The sequence below is a fragment of the Gymnoscopelus microlampas genome (genome assembly GCF_963454915.1).
Source record: "Gymnoscopelus microlampas genome assembly, chromosome: 6".
In the NCBI taxonomy this organism is placed as follows: Eukaryota; Metazoa; Chordata; class Actinopteri; order Myctophiformes; family Myctophidae; genus Gymnoscopelus; species Gymnoscopelus microlampas.
The window spans coordinates 9,708,545-9,732,570 of NC_139943.1; the positions used below are offsets into that span (position 1 = coordinate 9,708,545).

The window sequence follows — 24,026 nt, forward strand, 5'->3', positions numbered from 1 at the left end:
GGAATCGAACCCACTCAAGTCAAGTCAAGTCATGTTATTGGACAGACGCTCTACCAGTTGAGCTATGCTGTTGGCTGAGAGTTACAGGTTTCCTGGTGGTTTTAACTTGTTTTTCTAGAAGTTAGTCTGCAAAGGGAAGCATCACTAAGGATATCAGTCAATGTATCCGTTGCCCCAAGTTACCGGGACACTTGACTCAAGTGGGAATCGAACCCACTCAAGTCAGGTCAAGTCATGTTATTGGACAGACGCTCTACCAGTTGAGCTATGCTGTTGGCTGAGAGTTTAAGGTTTTCTGGTGGTTTTAACTTGTTTTTCTATAAGTTAGTCTGCAAAGGGAAGCATCACAGTAAAGACACCAGTGGGATTTGAACTCATGGCCTCTGGATCATGTATACTGCGTCTCAACCCATTGAGTTAACAGATGGCTGACAAGTACAGCCTTCCTGGTAGATTTCAGTTGATCTTCTGGAAGCCAGTCTGCAAAGGAAAGAATCATAGGAAAGACATCAATGGGATTTGAACTCATGGCCTCTGGATCATGTATACTGCGTCTCAACCCATTGAGCTAACAGTTGGATGACAAATATAGCCTTCCTGGTAGTTTTCAGTTGATCTTCTGGAAGCCAGTCTGCAAAGGAAAGAATCATAGGAAAGACATCAATGGGATTTGAACTCATGGCCTCTGGATCATGAATACTGCATCTCAACCCATTGAGCTAACAGATGGCTGACAAGTACAGCCTTCCTGGTGCTTTGACTTGAACAACAAACAAGACAAATAACTTTAAAAAAATGTGTTACAGCATAAATATAAATCTTTTTCATGGGGGGCCCTGACACTACATCTTTTCACATTGGGGTCCACTGCCCAAATACATGTCAATTTGGGGGGTTGACAACAAAACGTTTTAGAACAGCAGATTCCAAGGAAACAGCTGTAGGTGAATGGATAGAGTCACTGACTAGTGAGCCGCAGGTAACAGGTTCAAGCCTCAGCTACAGCAGCAAGTCAGGATGTCAAATCAAATAGGTATTATTAGGAGTGAAATGGTTGTGTTTCTTCACCCCAACTGCACATGACATCAGTTTACATGTACGTTATTTTCAGTGATGAAGACAAACCGCACAGACGTTCACTGTACTTTAGTACATTTTGTAAACTTATGACTCTGAGTAGAGTATAGCCTGACTTAAACAAACAAATAACAACTTAGTATAGTCAGATTATTTTTTACACAACTTACATTTTGTAATCAAACTACCGAAACAAAAGTTGGTCACCACCGAAACGAAAGTTAAATCCGAAATAATCACTAAGTGTGGAGGCCAAAATCGTCCCCCCGAAGACCTGTTAGGAGTACGTTTCAGGCAATTTAGAGTTGATTGGTAGTACTTTGTAGTGACTTTTTTTTTTCACCATTGGGTCACTACCGAAACGGAAGTTGGTCACTACCGAAACGAAAGTTGAATCCGAAAAAATAAGTAAGTGTGGAGGCCAAAATCGTCCCCCCGAAAACCTGTTAGGAGTACGTTTCAGGCAATCTAGAGTTGATTGGTAGTACTTTGTAGTGACTTTTTTTGGTCCCTAACATTCATCGAGCTCTGGACTTAGTACATTTATTTTTTCACCATTGGGTCACTACCGAAACGAAAGTTGGTCACTACCGAAACGAAAGTTGAATCCGAAAAAATAAGTAAGTGTGGAGGCCAAATTCGTCCCCCCGAAAACCTGTTAGGAGTACGTTTCAGGCAATTTAGAGTTGATTGGTAGTACTTTGTAGTGACCTTTTTTGGTCCCTAACATTCATCGAGCTCTGGACTTAGTAAATTTATTTTTTCACCATTGGGTCACTACCGAAAGGAAAGTTGGTCACTACCGAAACGAAAGTTAAATCCGAAAAAATCACTAAGTGTGGAGGCCAAAATCGTCCCCCGGAAAACCTGTTAGGAGTGCGTTTCAGGCAGTCTTCCACGGTGGCTGCTGTAATGTGCTCTCATTGGCTGTGGCGCTGATCTGCTCGCAGACTTATTTCAGACCCTTTCACATTGTATGATTTTCAGTCTGGGACACAGCGTAATATCTAACGAGGTAGATATTTGAAAACGGTCGGAAAGCCATCGCAGAGCAGATGATCGCGCCAGATCGTCTCGCAGAGCCTTTCACACACAGCGAGCATTGTCTCGCCGATCAAAGGCCGATCTGCGTCAGATCGGGAGTTTTGTCGGCGAGCGCCAAAAAAAGTCACGGACAGCATAATCGGACCAAATATCCTGCAGTGTGTACCTGCCTTAAATGTAACATAATGTATGTAACATAAATGTAACATAATGTATTTTTTGTGATAATAATACAAATCTACAAAGTAACTAACTACATTTTTCAAATAATTCTAGTGGTGTAAAAGTATAATATTTGTAGTAGAAATAAAAGGATTGGACATTGGAAATACTCCAGTAAAGTAACAACACCTCAAAATTGTGCTTAAGTACAATACTTGAGTGAATGTACTTACTTAGTTACTTTACACAGCATATTTAGCTGTTGAACAGCTAAATATGCCCAGCCCCAACATTCAGTTGAGCAGTTCTGTGATGTCGGGACGTTAGGAAAACTAAACTGTTTCCAGTAGAGAGGCTTCCAGAGTATTGCAAATATATATGCTTTTCAATGCTAAGACATTTACGATGTTCATTTATAGGGCAAATATTATACTCAAAACAAAAGTAATGGAAATATAGTATTCCTCCACTTGTGATGTCAGCACTGTGCAATTCCATTCTGCCACCTGTAGGGGTCACCTTTTCAAAAGTTCTCATCGTATTATATATCTTACAATGAATGCACGAAATCTCTGTCCGTCCGTCCGTCCGTCCGTCTGTAGTTCACGTATCTCGAGAACATTCCGACCGTCTGACTTCAAACACGGTGTTGAGGGAGTTGAGAATCCCGCCGTTGAGTCAGTCGACTGATGACATCAGGGATCTCCATACATGGGCATAAAAGGGACAGACCTGTGCATTTCCAACTTGCATCGTCCCTGAGTAGAGCTGGCGCCCAACGGGTACAGCTGTACCCCATGACGCGGTATTATGGATCCCACCGCAGTTCTAGGCAAAACCCACTGTAATTGGCCAGTAGTCGCTGTGATTGACAGTTCTCGTTTTTTGCAACTATGCCTAAACCTAACCTTAAACTAAAACCTCCCTAAAACTATGGCTAAACCTAAACCTGACCTCAGTAAGACTATGCCTAACCTTAGCCCTAGCCTCACTAAAACTATGCCTGCCAGGGAGCCAATCAGACACAGTTAAGGCGGGTCTATTCCATAACGTTGGTGGGATTCATTATCATGCCCCCCATGACAGACACAGCTCCGAGCAGGCAACCCATCCTGGCGGAGAGGGGCCGCACTTTTCTAGTTCTCCACTTTATTTATCCTGGCATTTCTTTGACACTGTCACCCGTCTATACATAGAAAAAGAGACAGCCTCATTATTACAATAGTTTTGCACTCACTTTCGAGGGGGCTCAACTTATAAAGTAGGACGACAGCTGACCTAGTTTGAATGTGAACAGCTTTGAAAGGGAATTGATGGAGATGATTGATACTGTCCGTCAGTCCATCCTCATGCTTCCAGGTTTCTTTGCAGCCAAACGTTAAAGAGAATACACCTACTTTTAAATAATAAATCATGTGGGAGAGCACAAACGCCTGTCAGAATGATTATCTGGGGATTAAAGTGCTGGCTGCGTCTGAAGAGACACTGTAGCAATCAAAACAAGTTTGGAGTTCTGAGACTGTACTTGCATAATGCAAGTCACTCTGATTTCGGAGTCGTCCTTGGCAGCAGTAGGAATGCGTGAATATAGTTAACAGTGGTATTTTTGTCTTAAACGGAGCATCCCAGGAGATATAGTATCACATCTCTGTTCTCTTGTGAATCGCCTGAAGGACGTCAGATCCCATAATATGCATTACAAGGGAACTTAATGAGATTGATCTCTGAAACTTCTATAAAAACAAACTTGCGCACCATGTCCAACAACATAATTGGCAGAGTTTGTGATTTTGATAGACATGATCAACTTTAATCCTGAACTAAAAGCACTGCCTCAATTGAGACCGATCTGTTAACGTTCAAAGAGCAGCCATTGTGTTATGCTTGTCATTTCTTAATCACCACATATGTCTCTTTCCACAGAAGAAGGTCTCCTCGCATCTTGAATAGCCCACAGATAAACTACTGTACATTGTGTGATCCTTCCTAGTTCCGAGAACCTCGTCAAAGCTGGTATTCAGTGCGACTCTCATCCTTCAGATGCAACGGGAGGATGTGTTGAAGATTACAGTATATGAAGTCTAATTGGATAAAATGAAAAAGATGGATGTGCTATAATTGACTTGAAGTGATATAGCTGATGAACCATGAACAGATACAGAGAACTATATAGCTGCTGAAACAACATATTTGATGCAACTTGTACTTTTGCAAGTGGACAATTTTTATCTATACAGTATAAGCCTTCACTATCTGGGTTAATTGGAAATTTCATAATTTAAAGACTTGAATTGATTTCTGTTTGGGATGAAGAAACAAATGTAAAAAAAAGAACATGCCATATAGAAAGAAAAAAAAATACAACCCAGGGAAAAAAATGTATTCACCGTTGATTCTATTCACTTTATTTCAGTACATGTTACTAATACAAAATAATCTGTACAAAGGCTAAAATAGGTCATAGTTTTGCATAGAAGGAACAGTGATGCAAAAAGAGAAAGCCAGGATGGAATGGCACAATTAACTCCACTCACTATCACACGAGGGCATGGATAACAATTGGGATAACCAAAGGATAAAGCTCCAGTACAAAAATACTCTGCCCTTCACACCAGGCTATAGAAATACTCCACAAATTGGCCAATGTTAGCACTTTCATCTTCTCTCCCCTAACATCCCTTCACTTGGTTCGCCCGTGATTACCTCATCTCAGTTTCTGCAGAGAACTTGCTGTTTTTCGTTGCCAAATCCCCTCCAAACCTGAAATCGTTTCGCGAGCAATTCAGCTTCAAACGCTATTTTAAATGCTGTCTTCCATGGCTGACAGCGCCAAGGAAGGAAGGGGGGGATGGGGATGGGGGTGGGGTGAAAAAAAAGGAATACATCAACAGCGTCAAGTCACCAAACATGAAAGGCAATGAGCGCACGGTATCGTGAAGATTTTGTGAACACTCTTTTTTCCTTTATTTAAAAAATAGTATGTTTTAGAGAATGAAGAATGTAGTGCACCACCTACTATAGAAGATTCAAGAGTGCTTTTACATGTAGCAACAGAAAAAAAAAGGCTGACAGGTAATCAGAGAGATAAGGACTAACTGCCACCCACCGGAACACAACATCAAACAACGCTGTTGCATGAGCATACATTGCCACCGCTCAGATACTCAGCTACAGCAGGGGGTGGGGGGGGGGGGGGGGGGGGGATTAGAGGGGAAGATTATATAAAGAAAAATATATGTCAAAGGTGGTAAAAAATAAAAACTCCAAATTCTTCTCAGCGGACAAAACCAAACGACGGCATGTGCATTATTCTCCCTTTTTTCGTCTCGGTTGGCTTTGTGACCGATTTTATGCTGCTCACGCGCCGGGTTTCACAAACGCCAAAAATAGCATAGTTCCACGAGGCTCACAGCGCGTCTCATCCGCTACCACGTTGTGAGCTCGTATAAATCGGCTATTTTCGGCGAGCGCTACCGTCGCGGCGACGAAGTAAAAATCATGCTTTTTACTGGCAGTGCTTCCGTGGGATGAGAGGGAATACTTTATACTCCTCAGGGAATACAAACAAAAAACAACACAATTTACATATAATTTACACTGCTCCTGCAATAAAATAAAAATACAGATTCCAAACAGTAAGAACTATCAAACGAAACAAAAAAAACGTAAAAGAACAGGGGGGGGAGGGGGGGGGATTGACATCCCCGAAAAAAATGTACAGACAAAAAGCATGGGTTCTTTTGGTTAGTTACTTCAGTATTAGATGATGCCAATTAACATAATGTTAATGCCAAATGTCATTACTACGGGCAGCGGTACAGTCTAACAGTACAGTACATCAATTGTGAAATGAATATATTTACACCCAGGACTAACGGTAGAGGAGTATTACAGTGAGATATGAGCTCTGCGGGTATACAGTGGCATTCAATAGAACACACTACAGAGGATGGAAACTGTCCGGTTTCATAATGGCCTTCTCATAGACGCTTTTACAAGCCACACTTGCACGCATGACCAGTGGTGGAAAGTAGCTAAGTACATTTACTTAAGTACTGTACTTAAGTACAATTTTGAGGTATTTTTTACTTTATTGGCGTATTTCCAGTTTTCAGTACTTTTACTTTTACTACATCTTGGATCCAAATATTGTACTTTTACTCCACTGCATTTATTTGAAAACTTGAGTTAGAAAGTTACTTTGTAGATTTTGATTAATATTACAAAACATACATTAACCACTTCAGCCCTATATACGTTTTGGCCATTTGAAAATAGCCGGTTTACAAGCTCACAATGCGTCGCAATGCGCGCATTGTGAGCGTGTAGATCTGCTATTTTCAAAAGATTTTTACACATTTGAAAACTTGAAATGGGACATTGTGCATAACGAGTGCTTTTACTTTTTGTACTTAAAGTACATTTTGATGCCAATACTTTTGTACTTTTACTCAAGTACATTTTGAATTCCAGACTTTTACTTTTGTTTTAAATTTCTATATTGCAGTATTGATACTTAAGTAGTAAATGTGAGTATCCAAGTCTGTGTGTCTAAAAATGAACTCCCTCCATGTGTGAATTCATTACCATAAATGCCGGTGGCAATGTTAAGACAAGACAGGCGTTATTTTCACCTTGCAGGCGAACACTGTGATGTTTGTGCTGAACTCACGTGACTAATCCTCTTTGCAAACAAACGCTTAATGGCGGCGTGCTCTCGCAAGGAGTGACACTGATCCTCCGTCTGTTTCGGAACACAAACGAAAAGAAAACAAACAAAAAAGAAACCCACCTCGTGACGGGGGGAACAAACAAAAGCATCGGCAAACAACATTGGGCGTATAAAACGACATGAAAACCATGACAGACAAATAATTGTACAGGAATAACAATCGTTAAAACAACTTGCATTCCCCCCCAAAAAATGAAACAAAAAAGAAAATCCTTAAAAACAATGGAAACTAAAACTCGGCAGCAGAGCTGAAGGCATGATGACAAAGAATACGAAGAAAATAATGTCAGAATGGACGGCAGGACGGTCTCTCCTCGCCTCAGTGACAGTTGACACGCTTCCAGAGATCAGTTAGAGATATTAGATTTAGAGTCGCTTAACCACTTAAGCCCCATTAAAAAAAAAAAGAAATCTAAATGTTTCAATGTTTTGTTTTTCATTCAAAAATAGCAGATCTGCGAGTCTACATCACGACACGTCATAAGCTTGTATAGACTGGCGATTTTCAAAAAAAGATTTCACAAGCCCAAAATACGGATTAACCCATTGATACCTGGAACGCATCTGTGTCACTTTAGATGTCTTTGGCTATTCAAAAATAGCAGATATACAAGCTCGTAGAGCGGCACCGAGTGCCGCTCTACGAGCTTGTAGATCTGCTACTTTTGAAAAATCGTGAAAATTATTTTTTAAATATTTTTTTCCGAAAAATTGTTAGGATTTTGAATTTTTTTAGATGCTGCCTCAGGTTTTAATGGGTTAAAGTGGTTAAGTATGACATAAATCCCCCCCCCCCCCACTCTCCCTACTGTGTTTCAAAATGTGCTTGTATTCTTAACATAATACACACATTCTCACACGCTGTGCCATGTTGGAGCGCCGTTCCCAGTCCCGTATATACGCGACGACGTGGTCCTACACAAGAACACCATTGATCACCATCACCATCACAAATCCCATGGTTATTGTGTAAATGCTGTGCAATCCATTAACGCTAAATACAGGACAATAGCATACTTTGTTTGTGGGCAGAGAAAGGGCGATGTCATCTTTCCTCTCGGTTCCATGTGCCAAGGGACCGGGGGAAAAAAAACGAACTACATCGCAAAGCCTGCTATTAGGTCACCAAAGAGGCTGACTGTGCTTGTACGGTGTGGGGAGTGGGGGGGGGGGGGTGCCTGGTACTGTACGTCCTCGTATATATCGCTCTGAACGTCTGTTGACCCAGGCCAGGGACGTGCACAGATAGACTCTAGGTGGTGCTAGAGTACCTGCCCTTTGCCCTCTTGACCAGAAGTGCCCTTTTGAAAAAAAAAAGTTTTTTTTTTTTTCAGTTTACAGCAGGGGTCTTCAACAGACCCCTAGGGGGTCCTCAGAGTTACTACAGGGGGTCCGCCAAATCTTTATGTGATATGCTTTATCTTTTTACCATAACCACTCGAAACCTAGCATCCCTTTTCTGAGGAGAACTTTAGCCAAAAATAGCAGATCTACAAGCCCACAACGCCTCGCAGTTGTGTTGTGGGCTTGTAGATCGGCTATTTTTGGCAAAGAGGTATAGGTGTAGAGGGAAAAAAGAGCAGACCAAGTAAACAAAAAAAAGTATAATTTACTTGAGCACCTGCCCCTCAAAATGTCTGTGCACGCCACTGCCGAACGTCTGTTGACCCAGGCGCTAAATAGATGGGTACTGAGTCGAGTCGAGCAGAGTGGTACATCGTCAACATTCTTTTTCCTTGGTGAATTTGTCACGGTGGAGCGCATGGGGAGGCGTTGGATGGCACAGCGGTGAATCACGTCCTAGCGGGAGGGTCAGGGGACCTCCTATACGCATCCAAACGGGATATCCTCGGGGCTCAGCGTTCCCGAGGATATATTGTAACGCATAAGCATAAAGCGTCCCGAAAATACTAAAAGAATGACGGCGGGTGAGAGAATGTGAAATGTGTGTGAGGTTTGTGGGTTTTTTGTGTGTTAATCCCGGACGGTGTAGCAGCAATGCAAAAAAGCGTCAGAGTTCTAATGATGTCATCCGATGCGGAGTACCTATGCGAACACTCCTGTCGACGCAACGGGATGATATTCAGAACAGAGGCGCCTCTGGTCCCCGAATGGTTTCTTTACCAGATTTTTTTTATAACACAACCTTCCTACCTTAACCACTTAAACCCTACGTACTTCGTTCGTACGGTGAATAGCAAAAATAGGCGATCTACAGGCTCATAGCTTGTATATATATATTTTTTTTATGTTTGACTATTTTTGACTACACATTTCCAAAACAGGGATGAACAGGTTGAAAGTGGTTAACCAAAGATCCCTTCCATTCTACGATGTGAGTATTATACACAAACACAAACACACACGTACTTTTACAGTACATGCAACACAAGGAGCTGAGCAGACGTCAGCAATGTGAAACCTGTGAATTGCAATCCAACAGCAGAGTTACCAACACAGACGTAACAGTATTCTCGTTCCGATTGAATCCGACAAGACGCGCGAGACCCCCTGCTGCGTATCAGCGGGCCAACAGATCCAGCCTACACGAGGATGAGATGAGACCCCCGGCTGTGATGACCCCTACCACCTCCTCTCCTCCATATCCGCCAATATAAAAAGGAGAATACAGAATTCTTGCAGTGTAGTCCCACACCAGAGGAAACTGTATAGGGTCAGCGGTCTGTGGGATATTGCAAGTTGACCCCCAAAATAATTGGCGAAATACTTGGATTTTGATAATATAACATGAATATTAAAACAACTAATGTAAAAAGCACGTCATCGTATTTTTCGTTGTGATGCCGATAAATAGGAACTTAAAGTGTACTGTGTTAGTTGACTGATTGATTGATCGATCATTAACCCATTAAGGCTCTACAAAATGTCTTCTAACAGTTTTTTGAAAAAACGTATGTTGCTGTGTCAGTGGTTCTCAAACGTTTTAATGTCAAGGACCCCAAAATGTATATGTATTTGGCCGCGGACCCCCGTCTCAAAATATTTTGTTCCAGGGACCCCCCCAGAAGCAAAGATTTGAGTTAAAAATGTTCGCTTTAAAAATATTTATATTTAAAGATTTGCACACATTTTCACGATTTTTCAAAAATAGCAGATCTACAAGCTCATATCGCGGCACTCGGTGCCGTGCTATGAGCTTGTAGATCTGCTATTTTTGAATAGCTAAAGTGTAAAATAAAACTTTTTAGCTCAAATAAAAAAATGACACAGATGTCTTAATGGGTCAAAATAAACATGCTCTGAAAATGCGGCCGAAAGGCTGGCAGTAATAAAAAATAAAATAAAAATCAAGTGGGCCTTAATCCAGAAATGGTTTTGGAGAACCGTTGAAATACAGAGTTCGTTGAGCCTTTCCCACACAACCACCACTGTACAGATTAATGTAACGACTGTGACAGGCAGGGATTTCAGCAGAAAATGTGCGTTGCGGTGTAAAGCTCTGCGTGTAAAACGGAGAGATGGAGACGGATGAGGACAGGAGTTGAGGAAAAAACTGAAAAGGGGGGTGGGGAGGTGGGGGGTGTTGGGGGGGGGGGGGGGGTGGGTTCGGAACAAAAGAAGCGAGCTCGGGAGCGCATGGAGAGAAGATGCCTCTCTCTCGCCTATATACGAGAGCGCCAATCGATGGCAGCAGCGATGACGTCCGCGGACTCCGGGAGACATCTCTTCTTCCTCAGCCCCGTTTTCCATTCTTCTCCGAAGGTTCTATACCGTCCGTCGTGCAAGCTCTGACAAAGTCATGTTACACAAAACACACACGCGCGCCGCACGCCCACACACCCTCCTTAACCACCGCACGAACGGTTTGCAAGGTCTGCAGTCCCCCGGAAAGCATTCGCTGAATTCTCATCACTTGATTTGTCAATGTACCTTTCCAACAGCCGTTTCCGTCTGGTTTCGTACGGAATGGGAATACTGTTACGGTCTGACAATACGTTGTGTGTGTGTGTGTGTGCGGCGTGTACAGTGTGTGTGTTTGTATGTGTGTGTGTGTGTGTGTGTGTGTGTGTGTGTGTTGCATCAATGCGTTAGTGCACTCAAAAACAAAAATCGTTAAAATATCGAGCACGTTGCACAAGAATCACCCCAAAAATTCTGTCCAATACTTCCCCGTGATCATTCCCTGTACGTGCACGTCCGTCCGTCCGTCCACACTCTCAAGTTCACCACAGTTGACCGAGAGAAAGGGACGACCGCGGATCATCACGCGCCACATCGGCCTTTTGCCCTCGCCGTCGCCGATCTATAAAGGTGCTCCTTCCGAAACAGATCGCATTAAATCTGATCGGAAAAAAAAATGCGACATCTCAGAGCTCCCTGCACCCAATCTGATCAATAACATTACATTCCACAAAAATCAATTAAACAAAAAAAAACAACAAAATAAAGAAACGGTAAAAATGAAAAAACATCCGACAACGTTCGATCCGCGGAGTAGAAAACACAAGCATGCTAGGTGGGAGGAACCTTTTCTTCAGAAAACCTTTAACAACTTAACATGAGTCAGTATGAGGGGGGTGGGTCGACAAAAGGTGCTCCCCCCGTAGTTTCCCGTTGAGGATGGATGTGAGCGTTTAAAACGATGTGTCCGTCGTCTCAGAATCCATTCTTTCTGCAAAAAGGGGGGCGGGGGCAAGGGGAGGGGGGGGGGGGGGGGGGTGGGGTTAGTTCAAGCAACAACGACTAAATAGAACCGTGATAAAGAAGAGGGGGGTTTCCTTCCTTTGTCCTTCATCTCCCAGTCATGTTTACTCTTTGGCAAAAATGAAGGGCGGGTGGAGAGAGCAGAACTGAGTGGGAGGGGGGGTGGTGGGGGTCACTGTACATAGGATTATGGGAAATGGGGGTGGCGGGGGTTATAAAGAGGGAGGGGGTGTGTTCAGAGTTCAGAGTCTATCCCATCAGGCAGTGGGGCTCCTCTTCGTTTTCCCGGGGTCCTATAGCTCCTCCCCCCGGCTCCGGCTAAGCGTCGTACTTCTTCCCCGTTCTGTGGATTTGGTGGAACAGTATCATGGAGAACGCCATGCCCAGGAGCTGTGTGGAGGAAGAGGGAGACACAAGGAGATGAGTGAGTGGGGATGTTACTGTAGATCATTGGTTCCTCAAAGTGGGGTTCCTTTTACCCAGGGGGGTCCCCAGCAAAAGTAGTACAACAAAAAAAAAGCAGATCTACAAGCTTGCAGCGCGTCAATTGTACATCTGCTATCAGGGGCGTCACGGCCATTCACTGTGCGTACGACGCGACACCCTCACTCTCACAGATCCGTGATTTCATACCCCCCACTTTTTGAAAAAATGACAAATATATATATATTTTCTTTGATAATAAATCGGTAAAATCAGGCAAAAAAAAGAATTTAATAACCTAACCCTAACCCTAAAACCGAAATAAAGTAACCAAAACACGAAAAAAAACTAACACAATCTGCCCAAAAAACGCAACATTTTGAAAATACAAAATTTGTTTACATTTGAGAGTTACAAATGTTTTTCACGATTTTTCAAAAATAGCAGATCTACAAGCTCATAGCGCGGCACTCGGTGCCGCGCTATGAGCTTGTATATCTGCTATTTTTGAATAGCCAAAGTGTAAAATAAGGGGTATAGTCCACCGAAAGTCCATCCCCCCCACCTGTTCTGAGAGCCCGTGACGTCCCTGTCTGCTATTTTTGAAAATCTTTGAAAAGTTTCAAAAATGTTTGGAAAACATCTATCAGTTTTCTGATAGATGAAGCTTTTTCAAGACAGTTTTGAAAAAACAAACAAACAATGATTCACATCCTTTAATGGATGATGTCAGGGCATTCCAGACATTCAGCCTCTGTGGATAGCTTTAAAGCACAGCTCAATACCTATTTCTTCACTCTTGCTTTTAGTTGATTTTTATATCTCTGTGTTGTTGTTATTCATGTCCTCACTGCTTTGCCTGATTCACTGCCTTTTTTGCTATATGTATATATATATATATATTTTTTTTAATGTTGTTTTTATGCTTTTGCTTTTATTTTTTGCTTTATTGTTAAATTATTTGTACTTTTTCAGTTAAGCACTTGTGCTTTATTCTTGCTCAAAGCACTTTGAGCTGCATTTCATGTCATTGAAAGGTGCTTTACAAATAAAGTTTATTATCATTATTCCATTATGGTGGCAGAGTAGTAGAATGAGAATTTTCCCAGGTTTGGTTCAAGGGGGTTCCAGATCGTAAGCGCTCCCTCTGGTGTTGTGGGTGTCGCTCAGTACAGATTGGTCAAAATAACGTTTTATTCAACATAAAAGCTGTTAAAATGAATGTTTTGGTGTATATGTGTTGTCCGCATTTGATATGCCCGCCTTGGGCCAGTGTGCAAAGTTTTGATGTTCAGTAACAGTAACACTCTAACTCTCTCTCTCTCTCTCTCTCTCTCTCTCTCTCTCTCTCTGTCTCTCTGATGGTCTTGAATTGAGCAACAAACTCAGCTGGTATCTCGCTAGGAGGAAATCGTGCAGCATGAGCTAGCATTAAGTCAATGAGGTGCCACCGAATAAAGAGCTTTGAAGTTTCCATTTCCCCACTGATACTCCACACATCAAACGGTGAGACGTGAGACTGATCCTAAAACCATTATCTGGTGACGGGTAAGGGAGGTATGGAAGCATAACGTCTATCTGAACCTCCTATTTAATCCGTTAAGAGCGGGAACGTATCTGTGTCATTTTAAGATTTATTTGGCTATTCAAAAATAACAGATATACAAGCTCATAGTGTGTAGATCTGCTATTTTTTGGAAAAATCATGAACATTTTGCGCAAATCATTGATTATATATTATATTTTTAAAGCGAACATTTTTTTAACTCAAATCTTTGCTTCTCGAGGGTCCCTGGAACAAAACATTTTGAGATGGGGGTCCGTGGCCAAATACATTTCATTTTTGGGGTCCTTGCAATAAAAATAGTTTGAGAACCACTGATTATAGCAACATACGTTTAAAAAAAAAACTGTTAGGATTTAAAAGACATTTGTAGAATCCCCAGAAGCAGAGATTTGGGTTATAAATGCTCGCTTTAAAAAAATATATATATTCAAAGATTTGCAAAAATGCTCATAGCGCGGTGCCACGCTATGAGCTTGTATTTATCTGCTATTTCTGAATGGCCAAAGACATCTTAAAATGACACGGATGCGTTCCCGGTCTTAATGGGTTAACGGAGGCTTGTTCCAGTGGGACGCATGGAGAAAGCATCCTGATTGGCTCCTCTTGGTTCTCGGGGCCGCTTGAAAAGAAAACATGATTGTATCTTTAAGCTGCCGTCAATCAACACGAGGTCAGGGAAATAAAAGTGTGCCGTGACAGTAATCATAACTGCATACTGTAAGTGACGGGACTGACAAAATATCCCTTGATACTCTTCTTTCTTTATTTCATTTTACCCCTTCCCCGCAATCTGTTTATCTGTGTTTTCAGAGAGACTAGTGCACTGAAGTTGGTCAATACAGTCATGGTTAAGCTACGTGTTAAAGGGATAGTTCACCCCCAAAATTACTTTTTTTTACTATCGATTAGCCACCCCATGGAGACTTTTGAACGAATGGATATTTTTTAGTTTTTTGTTGCATTCCTAAGCGGTTCGGACCGGTAGGCAGCGGTTCCGGAGGTTCCGGTAGGAGAAACGAAGGAAACTCATTGTGTCTCCTATACCGGAACCGCTGCCAGTCATCAAATAATTGGGTTTGGAATGCGACAAAAACAAAAACAAATCATCTCCATCGGGTGACTAATCGATAGGAAAAAAAAAGTAATTTTGTGGGTGAACTATCCCTTTAAGCAAGACGGACACAGAATTACGCAGAGGCAAGATGAGGACAGGACAGATACGACAAAAATAAAGAAATACCGAAGCGAATAAAAAAGCTAAAAACGACCATAAAACAGTTACGTGGTCGGCCCGCTGCTTGAGACGACAATTCACTGTCACTCTGAAGTATCTGACGAATCAATCAGAAATTATCTGGATGGGTCCGGCTCATTTATATATTTGGAAAAAAGGGGTTCTACATCTTGCAGGATTTCTTCAGGATTTCCTCTTCCCCACCCCCCCCCCACCCCCCAGGCCAACAAGAAGAACCTGATTCTTTCCAGTTAGACAAAGTTAAGTACATCTCCTCTCCTCAGGGGGATGTGAAGGGGTTTGCTGGAGATTTCCACTTAAAGTGATATCAAACGTCTAGCTAATAGGGTGACAAAGGCTATTATCCCGTTCAATCCGGGAAGAACGCGTCTGTGTCATTTTTGAATTTTTTAGCTTTAACCATTACTTTCTACTTTGGCTATTCAAAAATAGCCGATCTACAAGCTCATAGCTACAAGTTTGTAGATCTGCTATTTTTGAAAAATCTTAAAAATGTCTGCAAATCTTATATAATTATATATTTTTTAAAGCAAACATTTGTAGCTCAAATCTTTGCTTCTGGCGGTCCCTGGAAAAACATATTTTACAAACGTTCGCTTTAAAATATATATATTCAAAGATTTGCACACATTTTCAAGATAAAAAAAAAACAATAGCAGCTCTACAAGCTCATAGCGCGGCACTCGGTGCCGCGCTATGAGCTTGTAGATCTGCTATTTTTGAATAGCCAAATAAATCACAAAAAATGACAAAGATGCGTTCTTGGTCTTAACGGGTTAAAGGCTGCCTCCAGGGAAGACAGTGAATATATCCTCGATATACTCTTGAACCAAACGTGAACTTCAAAAACGTTCACGCTGCTATGGGTTCCGATATGCATGGATTATTATACGTTCTTGTGGTCCGTGCCGCTATGTCTGAAGTACAGAGGAGTATATATGGCAGCTGTCCCCTTTGGTGTTATGGAAATGTCTACGGTGTGTATATACTGTAGACATTTCCATAACACTACCGTTACCGTAACATAATAACGTCACTGTTGGGGTGGAAACCTGTTCAAAGCCATTACTTTCAGGAAATGGAAGAAAAGAACCTTGTGTTCCATTGGATCCAATGTATAATTTTTTGTTTACTTTTCACTGGTTAAAGGGATAATTCACCCAGGGATAGTTCTATCTATTAGTCACCCCATGGAGACATGAATTCAGGGATATTTTTTGGTTTCTGTAGCATTCCTAAGCCAATAATTTGATGACCAGCGGACCGGTTGGCAGCGGTTCCGGTAGGAGACACAAAGGAGACTATTTGTGTCTCCTACCTACCGGAACCGCTGCCGGTCATCAAATTATTGACTTGCTACAAAAACAAAATATATATCCATGAATTCAAAGGTTCAAAGGTTTTCAACGTAAAAAAAAAAGGCAAAAAATAGACAATCGGCATGACGCTTGTAGAACTTGAAGATTGGCACATTTTCGTGACAGTGTAATACAATGTATAGCGTACGGGAAATAGAGTCTACACAAGGAGATACTACGTTCTGCCCCTTCTCCTCCCATGTTGTGAATACATAACAGAATTGTGCAGGGTCTACTGAAAGGAATGTGTGATGTGATGTAGAGTGATTTGATACGGCCTCTGGGCTGGTTCCAAAATCTAACGTTAGGTGATTTAACCCGTTTAATCCGGGAACGCGCATCTTTGTCATTTTAGATTTCTTTGGCTATTCAAAAATAGCAGATATACAAGCTCATAGCGCGGCACCGAGTGCCGCGCTATGAGCTTGTAGATCTGCTATTTTTTTTAAATCGTGAAGATTTGCGCAAGTCTTTGAACATATATATCTTTAAAGCAAACATTTGCAACCGTCAAATGTCTCAACAATGTCTTAATTAAAAAAAAAAAAAAAGCTATATCAGTGGTGCTCAAACTTTTCCTTGTCCAATGACCACCCAAAATGATATGTTTTTTGGCCACCGGCGATCCCTACCAAAATATGTTGTTCCAGGGACGCTGGAGCTACTTGTAGATCTGCTATTTTTGAATAGCCAAAGTATAAAAATAATAGTTACAGCTTAAAATCTAAAATGACACAGATGCGTTCCCGGTCTAAATGGAACTGTGTCATTTTTAGATTTGAGCTAAAAAGCATTATTTTACACTTTGGGCTATTCAAAAATAGCAGATATACAAGCTCATAGCGCGGCACCGAGTGCCGCGCTACGAGCTTGTAGATCTGCTATTTTTGAAAAATCGTGAAAATGTGTGCACCTTTTTGAATATATATATTTTTAAAGGAAACATTTTTAACTCAAATCTTTGCTTCTGGGGGGTCCCTGGAACAAAATATTTTGATGGGGGTCCGCAGCCAAATACATATCATTTTGGGGGTCCTTGACATGAAAAAGATTGAGCACCACTGATATAGAAACATACGTTTTTCAGAAAACTGTTGGGATTTAGGAGACATGTAGAATCGGCTTCAGGTCTAAATGGGTTAAGGGAAGTCTTGCATGCCACGTCTCAAGCTATTAGAATGACAACGTGAGGTACGGTTGGTCAATACAGTCGTGTATTGTACAAGTAAAGCATGACTATCTCCCCTCCCTCCTCCCCGGAGAATTATGTGCTGCACAACATCTGGATCAGGATGTGGTGAAAGGGAAAAAGTGATGATGCAGAGCAGAAACAGAAAGAGAACGCCAAAAAGAAGACAAGAGAGCAGTGGTGTAAAATAACTAAAGTACATTTACTCAAGTACCCAGCAGAACCCATATCTGCTACTAGGTGTAAGTACAGTACAACAATGTGCAAACACAGCAGCAAGATTTGTGAGCTGTTGTGACAGGAGATACAACCACCTTAAGGACTACTAATTATTATGTGTATTCCTGCACTGTCTGTACCGAGTTGACCTCGACATGCAACTATACTACTGTACATACGAACAGAACAACTATACGTTCAAATACATTAGGAATACTGATTGTGCGTGCGTGCGTGCGTGCGTGCGTGCGTGCGCCTGTGCGAACATGCATATACATGGTAATTCGGCTCTAGTCTCTCCCTAGGCTGGCAGAGGGAGTGTAGCGTCCAGGATTACATAGACAATTGGCACTGGGTGAAAAAATGGGTTACAAAATCGTGGGATAAAAAAAAAAAAAAATACATGGTAATTCAAATATATTTGAATAATCTATCTCTACGCATTGTGAAGTATTTGAATTCTGTCATGCATGCCTGTGTGAAGCAAAGGGAGGCTACCAGTGCGCCTCAGCCTAAAGCGGCCAGTCCGGTCCGTCACTCACAGAGCCAGGCACAACAGATGCACAAGAGATCAAAGCTGGGAGCAGCACAGACAGTTTAAGCCTTTCATTATTTAGGTGCAAGTAACAAATAATGACTGACGTTTCGGTCTTACGACCTTCCTCAGAGCAGTGGTGTATAGTAACTAAGAACATTTACTCAAGTACTGTACTTAAGTACAATTTCGAGGTACTTTTACTTTACTGGAGAATTTCCAATGTTCAGTACTTTTACTTCTACTACACTACATCTCAGTAAAAGTACAATTACTTATACTCCACTACAATTATTTGAAGACTTTAGTTACTAGCTACTTTGCAGATTATTATTATTACATTATAAAACATACATTAACGACTTTAGCCCTATTTCATACGTAGGCTATTTTAAAATAGCCGATCTAAAAGCTCACAACGCGTCGCATCGCGACATGTTGTGAGCTTGAGAAGTTGATTATTAAACCTATAAAAAGTGCTTCAATTTGCTTCAAAAGCTCTATACCATGAAGGTATACCCTTGTCTACATCAGGGGTTCCCAAAGTAGGGGTCGCGACCCCACTTGGGGTCGCGGGAGACTGACATGGGGTCGCAAAATAATTTTGGGTCATTCAAAAAAATATATATACATATTTTATTTTATTTTTTATTTTTTTTACTTTAAATTCAACAGAATGGATGAAATACCATCTAAAATGATCACAAATGGTACATTTTACCATTTTAATACATTACAAATGCGCACCGAACGTGCACGTTTATGTTTATATATGACCTCCAGGTTTAGGTGGGGTCGCGAGTCAATTTCCGCCTTATTTTGGGGTCGCGGGCTGAAAAGTTTGGGAACCCATGGTCTACATGTATATATATAACTATTCCTAACCGCAAATGAACATTTTCATTTCATTTTGTAAGCCAGTTTTTTCTAAGTTGGAATGTGACGCACCTCTGTTTACACAGTTCTTCATTCTTTTTTAATTGTACACAATTTCTCAGTTTTTATTGTTTTTATTTGACACTTCTCATGCCAATGAGCTCCTTTGAATTGAATAGAGAGGGAGGGAGAGAGGAGGGAGGGAAAGAGAGACTGCTGTGACTTGAGAAGGTAACGGGAGGTAAGAATGAATCTTTAAAGCTACAGCAGTCATTTTCATATGGAATCATAAGCATGCAGGATGCAGACCGGGAGACTAGAGAGGCCACCAGAAAAGATATGACAAGAAATGAAATAAAAACCCACTGTGATACACACAGCTCATGCATTACAATTAGCTCCACAGGGACAGAAAGACAGCAGGATGGTATAAGAGTAAAGAAAAGCTATATAGTCATATAAATGAGAGGGGGGGGGGGGGGGAACTGGACAAGAGAGAAAGGAAAACAGTCAACCAAGAAGACAGCCGATCTGAAATGTTTTAGTTTTTGTCTAATTTTAGTCGACTAAATCTACAGTCGATTTAGTCGACTAAAATGTATTTTGGCGGTGCCTTGATGGCGTCGTAATGGCTGATTTTACACTTGGTTGCATGCTGAAAATAGCCGATCTACAAGCTCACAGCTGTGTGTGAGCTTGTAGATCTGCTATTTTCAGAGCGCAAAACACCCGAGCGCAACCAAACATAAAATAACTTCGTCTCCACTTGTCCCTCCCTAACATTTTAGTCTTAATTTGTTGACGAAATTGTCAATATATTTAGTCTTAGTTTTAGTCAGCATAGCTTAGTTTTTATTTAGTTTTCGTCAGTGAAAAAAAGGTAGTCGACGAACATTTTTCGTCACAGTTTTAGTCAACGAAATCAACACTGGTGTGAATGCAGCCTACGTGTCCATTCTTTACATTCAGTCTGAGTTCAATTAAAACAGGATTCTGCAGTGCATCACGGCACCAGTGCATCCTCTCCTCGGGCAGGATGCCAGGTACCATTGATTCTGCCAGACCAGACAAGATCAGAGTGCAGCAGACAGACGCTTCAATGCAGTGAGATGTGTTGGATCTTATCATATACACCCCGACGCTTCTCACCGGGGCGCGCCAACACACACATGCCCACACACACACGCACACGCGCACACACACACACACACACACACACACACACACACACACACACACACACACACACACACACACACACACACACACACACACACACACACACACACACACACACACACACTCACCTGTACCACCAGGATGACCATACCGATGGTCCCCAGCAGATGTTTGTTGTCGTCCATCCACTCCTCCACCTTCTCAAAGCAACCCTGCAGGGACACGGAAAACAGCTTTTTTCAAACACATGTATGATTCATTGTTCATTGAGATAGTTGGATTTGTTTTTAACCCATTAATACCTGAGGCGATTCTTAAAAATGTTTTCTAAATCCTAACAGTTTTTGAAAAAAAACAAAAAAACAAAAAAAGTTTTCAAGATTTTTCAAAAATAGCAGATCTACAAGCTCATAGCGTGGCACTCGGTGCCGCGCTATGAGCTTGTAGATCTGCTATTTTTGAATAGCCAAAGAAATCTAAAGTGACACAGATGCGTTCCAGGTCTTAATGGGTTCAAATATTTTGTATTTTTACTTTTATTGTTTTATTGTGACTTTTTTATTGTATGGTGTTCGAAACAAAAAAGAACACCAAATGTTGCTTTTTGAGTTTCCGTCTTTGCTTGTATAGATCGGCTATTTTCGGAAAAAAAAAAGTGACGCATCTTGACAAAATGAATCTTGGCTTATGGGACACACACTCACAAACTCTTTTCAAATGGGGGTCCGTGGCCAAATACAGTATGTATATCAATTTCGGGGTCCTTGACATGAAAACGACGTTGACGTAGTGCTCAGCACACATGGGAAAGACCTAGCCGGTTGAGTGTTTTAAACGGAAGTACCGGAATTTGGCGGAAGTAATGCCCCAGGAAATGACGTTGACGCTTTACAAATCTGTTACATTCTCCGTGAATGAAACAAGTGTTGTGATTGGTCGAAAAATATTGTTTCCGGGACAAATACGTGCGACGGAAGTCCCAGGCTGGGAACGAGGCTAACGTAGCAGTGTACAGTCCTTCAGCCGATATGTGTAATGCATTCCCAAAATAATGTGTTTAATCGATTGTTCAAAGCTATTATGAGAGAGAGAGCACACAGCAGCGCAGTACCGAGAGTTAAATTTAAACCTGTGAGAGTGCTCAAAATGGACCCGTAAGGGCCGGGCTGAATAGACAGATCAACAGAGCTAATAATGTGGAACAGTTGGCCTGAGAGAGTCATGCCTTCAGGCACTGCAGGTGTAAAAAGGAAGTTAATAACAAAACACCACTGAAGGATGCATTCTGCCTACAGTATGGAACAAGAGGGCACGGCTCAATGGATTCATCTGGGCGAGCTGCAAAAGTTCTTTATTGTTTAATTAAAGTTGAGGAAAAAGAGGGCTGCGGCATTCAGAATTGTAAAGATTTATTAGGAGAAAACATCCAGACAAAAGCAAAAAAGAATCCAAGGCAAGGCGCTCTTCTTTTGGTTAATATATGAAATAGCTTTAATGTCAGGCTTCAGTTCATAATTGAACAAGTTAAAAAGTTGCCAACACATTTTAGCCCAAAGTTCTTAATGTATTCTAACAGCAAACAACCACAGCAATCGAAATGAGTTTGATTGAAAGAATAATAGAATCCAAGGCACTCTTCTTTTGGTTAAAAATAGCTTTAAAGTCAGGCTTCAGTTCATAATTGAACAAGTTAAAAAGTTGCCAACACATTTCAGCCCAAAGTTCTTAACAGCAAACAACCACAGCAATCAAATGAGTTTGTTTAAAAGAATAATAGAATCCAAGGCACTCTTCTTTCGGTTAATATACAAAATAGCTTTAATGTCAGGCTTCGTTCATAACTGAACAAGTTAAAAAGTTGCCAACACATTTCAGCCCAAAGTTCTTAATGTATTCTAACAACAAACAACCACAGCAATCGAATGAGTTTGATTGAAAGAATAATAGAATCCAAGGCACTCTTCTTTCGGTTAAAAATAGCTTTAAAGTCAGGCTTCAGTTCATAATTGAACAAGTTAAAAAGTTGCCAACACATTTCAGCTCAAAGTTCTTAATGTATTTTAACAGCAAACAACCACAGCAATCCAATGAGTTCATTCATAGTTTATTCATAGTTCATACATTATTATTTTAAAGATGTTTTCATAAGAGGTTCATGTGGTTCATGTGGTTAAAGGCTTGCAGCTCATTCAGCAAGACTTTGGCAACGTTTCAAAGAGAATTGCTCAGTGTTCGGTTGCTAATGCTAAATTAGCCCTAATTTAGCAAATATCATTGAATGAATGATAATGAACAAATATCATTTATATCTAATGTTGAAGGGTCCATTTGGTTCCATTTGTACACTCTCACTAAGGACTGTACTGTGTGGTGATGGTTAGATCGGTGGATCTCAAACGTTTTTGGCTCAGGGACCCCTGAATTACATTGTTACTTTATAACACATTTTAACACAGCCAAACTACAAGCTTGCAGAGCTTGCAGATCTGCTATTTTTAAAAGATTTAAAACATTTTCAGACATAATGACAACTTGTGAAACAGGACATTCTGCATAATGAGTACTTTTACTTTTGGTACTTTAAGTATATTTTGATGCCAATACTTTAGTGCTTTTACTCAAGTAAAATTTGTATCACCCACCCGTCCTTGTCCCTCCTCCTCCTCATGACCACACCTGTTGTGTTATGATAATGAGGGGGAGGGTATATCTTTACCGTGTCATTAAAGCGCTGTTTTTCGATTGGCACGTTTGACCCTCAAGGTTTCAGCCTCCAGGTAGAAACTCAAAATAGTCAGAGAAGACATAAAACACCATAAAAACACCACCAGGGGGCTTAATGAAGTTATATCAACCTCATAGACACATGAAAAACAGAAAAAAAGTGCAAAACCATGGCACCACCTCTTTAAGTAAAAAGCCCTGAGTTGGCCCGGACCACTGGCGTAGCGGTCCCGGCATGCTGACAGACACGCTGTCAGTCTAGCCTGACAGCGTGTTGTGGGTTCGACTCCCGGTCCCGAACGGCCTTTGCTGCGTGTCACTCACTCCCCATCTCTCTCCCCACCATTTTCCTGTCAGCCTACTGTCCTATCAATAATAAAGGCATGAAAAGCCCAAAAATAAATCTTAACCCATTGAGGCCTGAGGTTCCGATTCTGCAAAATGTCTTCTAAATCCGGTTTTCTGAAAAACGTATGTTTCTATATCAGTGGTTTTCAAACTTTTTCATGTCAAGGACCCCCAAAATTATATGAATTTGGCCGCGGACCCCCATCTCAAAATATTGTGTTCCAGGGCCCCCCCAGAAGGAAAGATTTGAGTTAATGTTTGCTTTAAAATGATATATATATATATATATTCAAAGATTTGCACACATTTTCACGATTTTTCAAAAATAGCAGATCTACAAGCTCGTAGCCGAGCTTGCTATTTTTGAATAGCCAAAGCGTAAAATAATTATTTTCTAGCTGAAATGAAAAATTGACACAGATGCGTTCCAGGTATTAATGGGTTAAAAAAAGAAAAAAAAAAGAAAAAAGCCTGGGTTAGATGAGGACCCACTCACTCACCCTGTTCCAGAACATGGTGGTGGTGTTGCGCCCACACTCCTGGTAATGCTCCTGACAGCAGCGATCAGGAACCACCTTCTCCTTCAGAGCCTCGTGCCAGTCCGTGTAGGCAATCACCCCACAGCACTTCCACTGCACAAACATGGAAAGGAAGGAAGGATCGATTGATTTAA

At 41.3% G+C, this 24,026-nt stretch overlaps 1 protein-coding gene across 1 annotated transcript in view; it reads right to left on the reverse strand.

Annotated features, from left to right (window-relative positions):
- Nucleotides 1-10,313: 10,313 nt before the first annotated feature.
- LOC311046853 (tetraspanin-9-like) overlaps nt 10,314-24,026 on the reverse strand; it is a gene marked incomplete at its 5' end in the record, with an annotated part of 59,595 nt that continues 45,882 nt past the window's right edge. Inside the window, 3 exons of the mRNA XM_084059427.1 lie at nt 10,314-12,070; nt 20,410-20,493; nt 23,854-23,985. Of these exons, the coding sequence (XP_083915553.1) occupies nt 11,999-12,070; nt 20,410-20,493; nt 23,854-23,985 (288 nt within the window). The 3' untranslated portion in view covers nt 10,314-11,998. The remainder of the gene's footprint in view (nt 12,071-20,409; nt 20,494-23,853; nt 23,986-24,026) is intronic.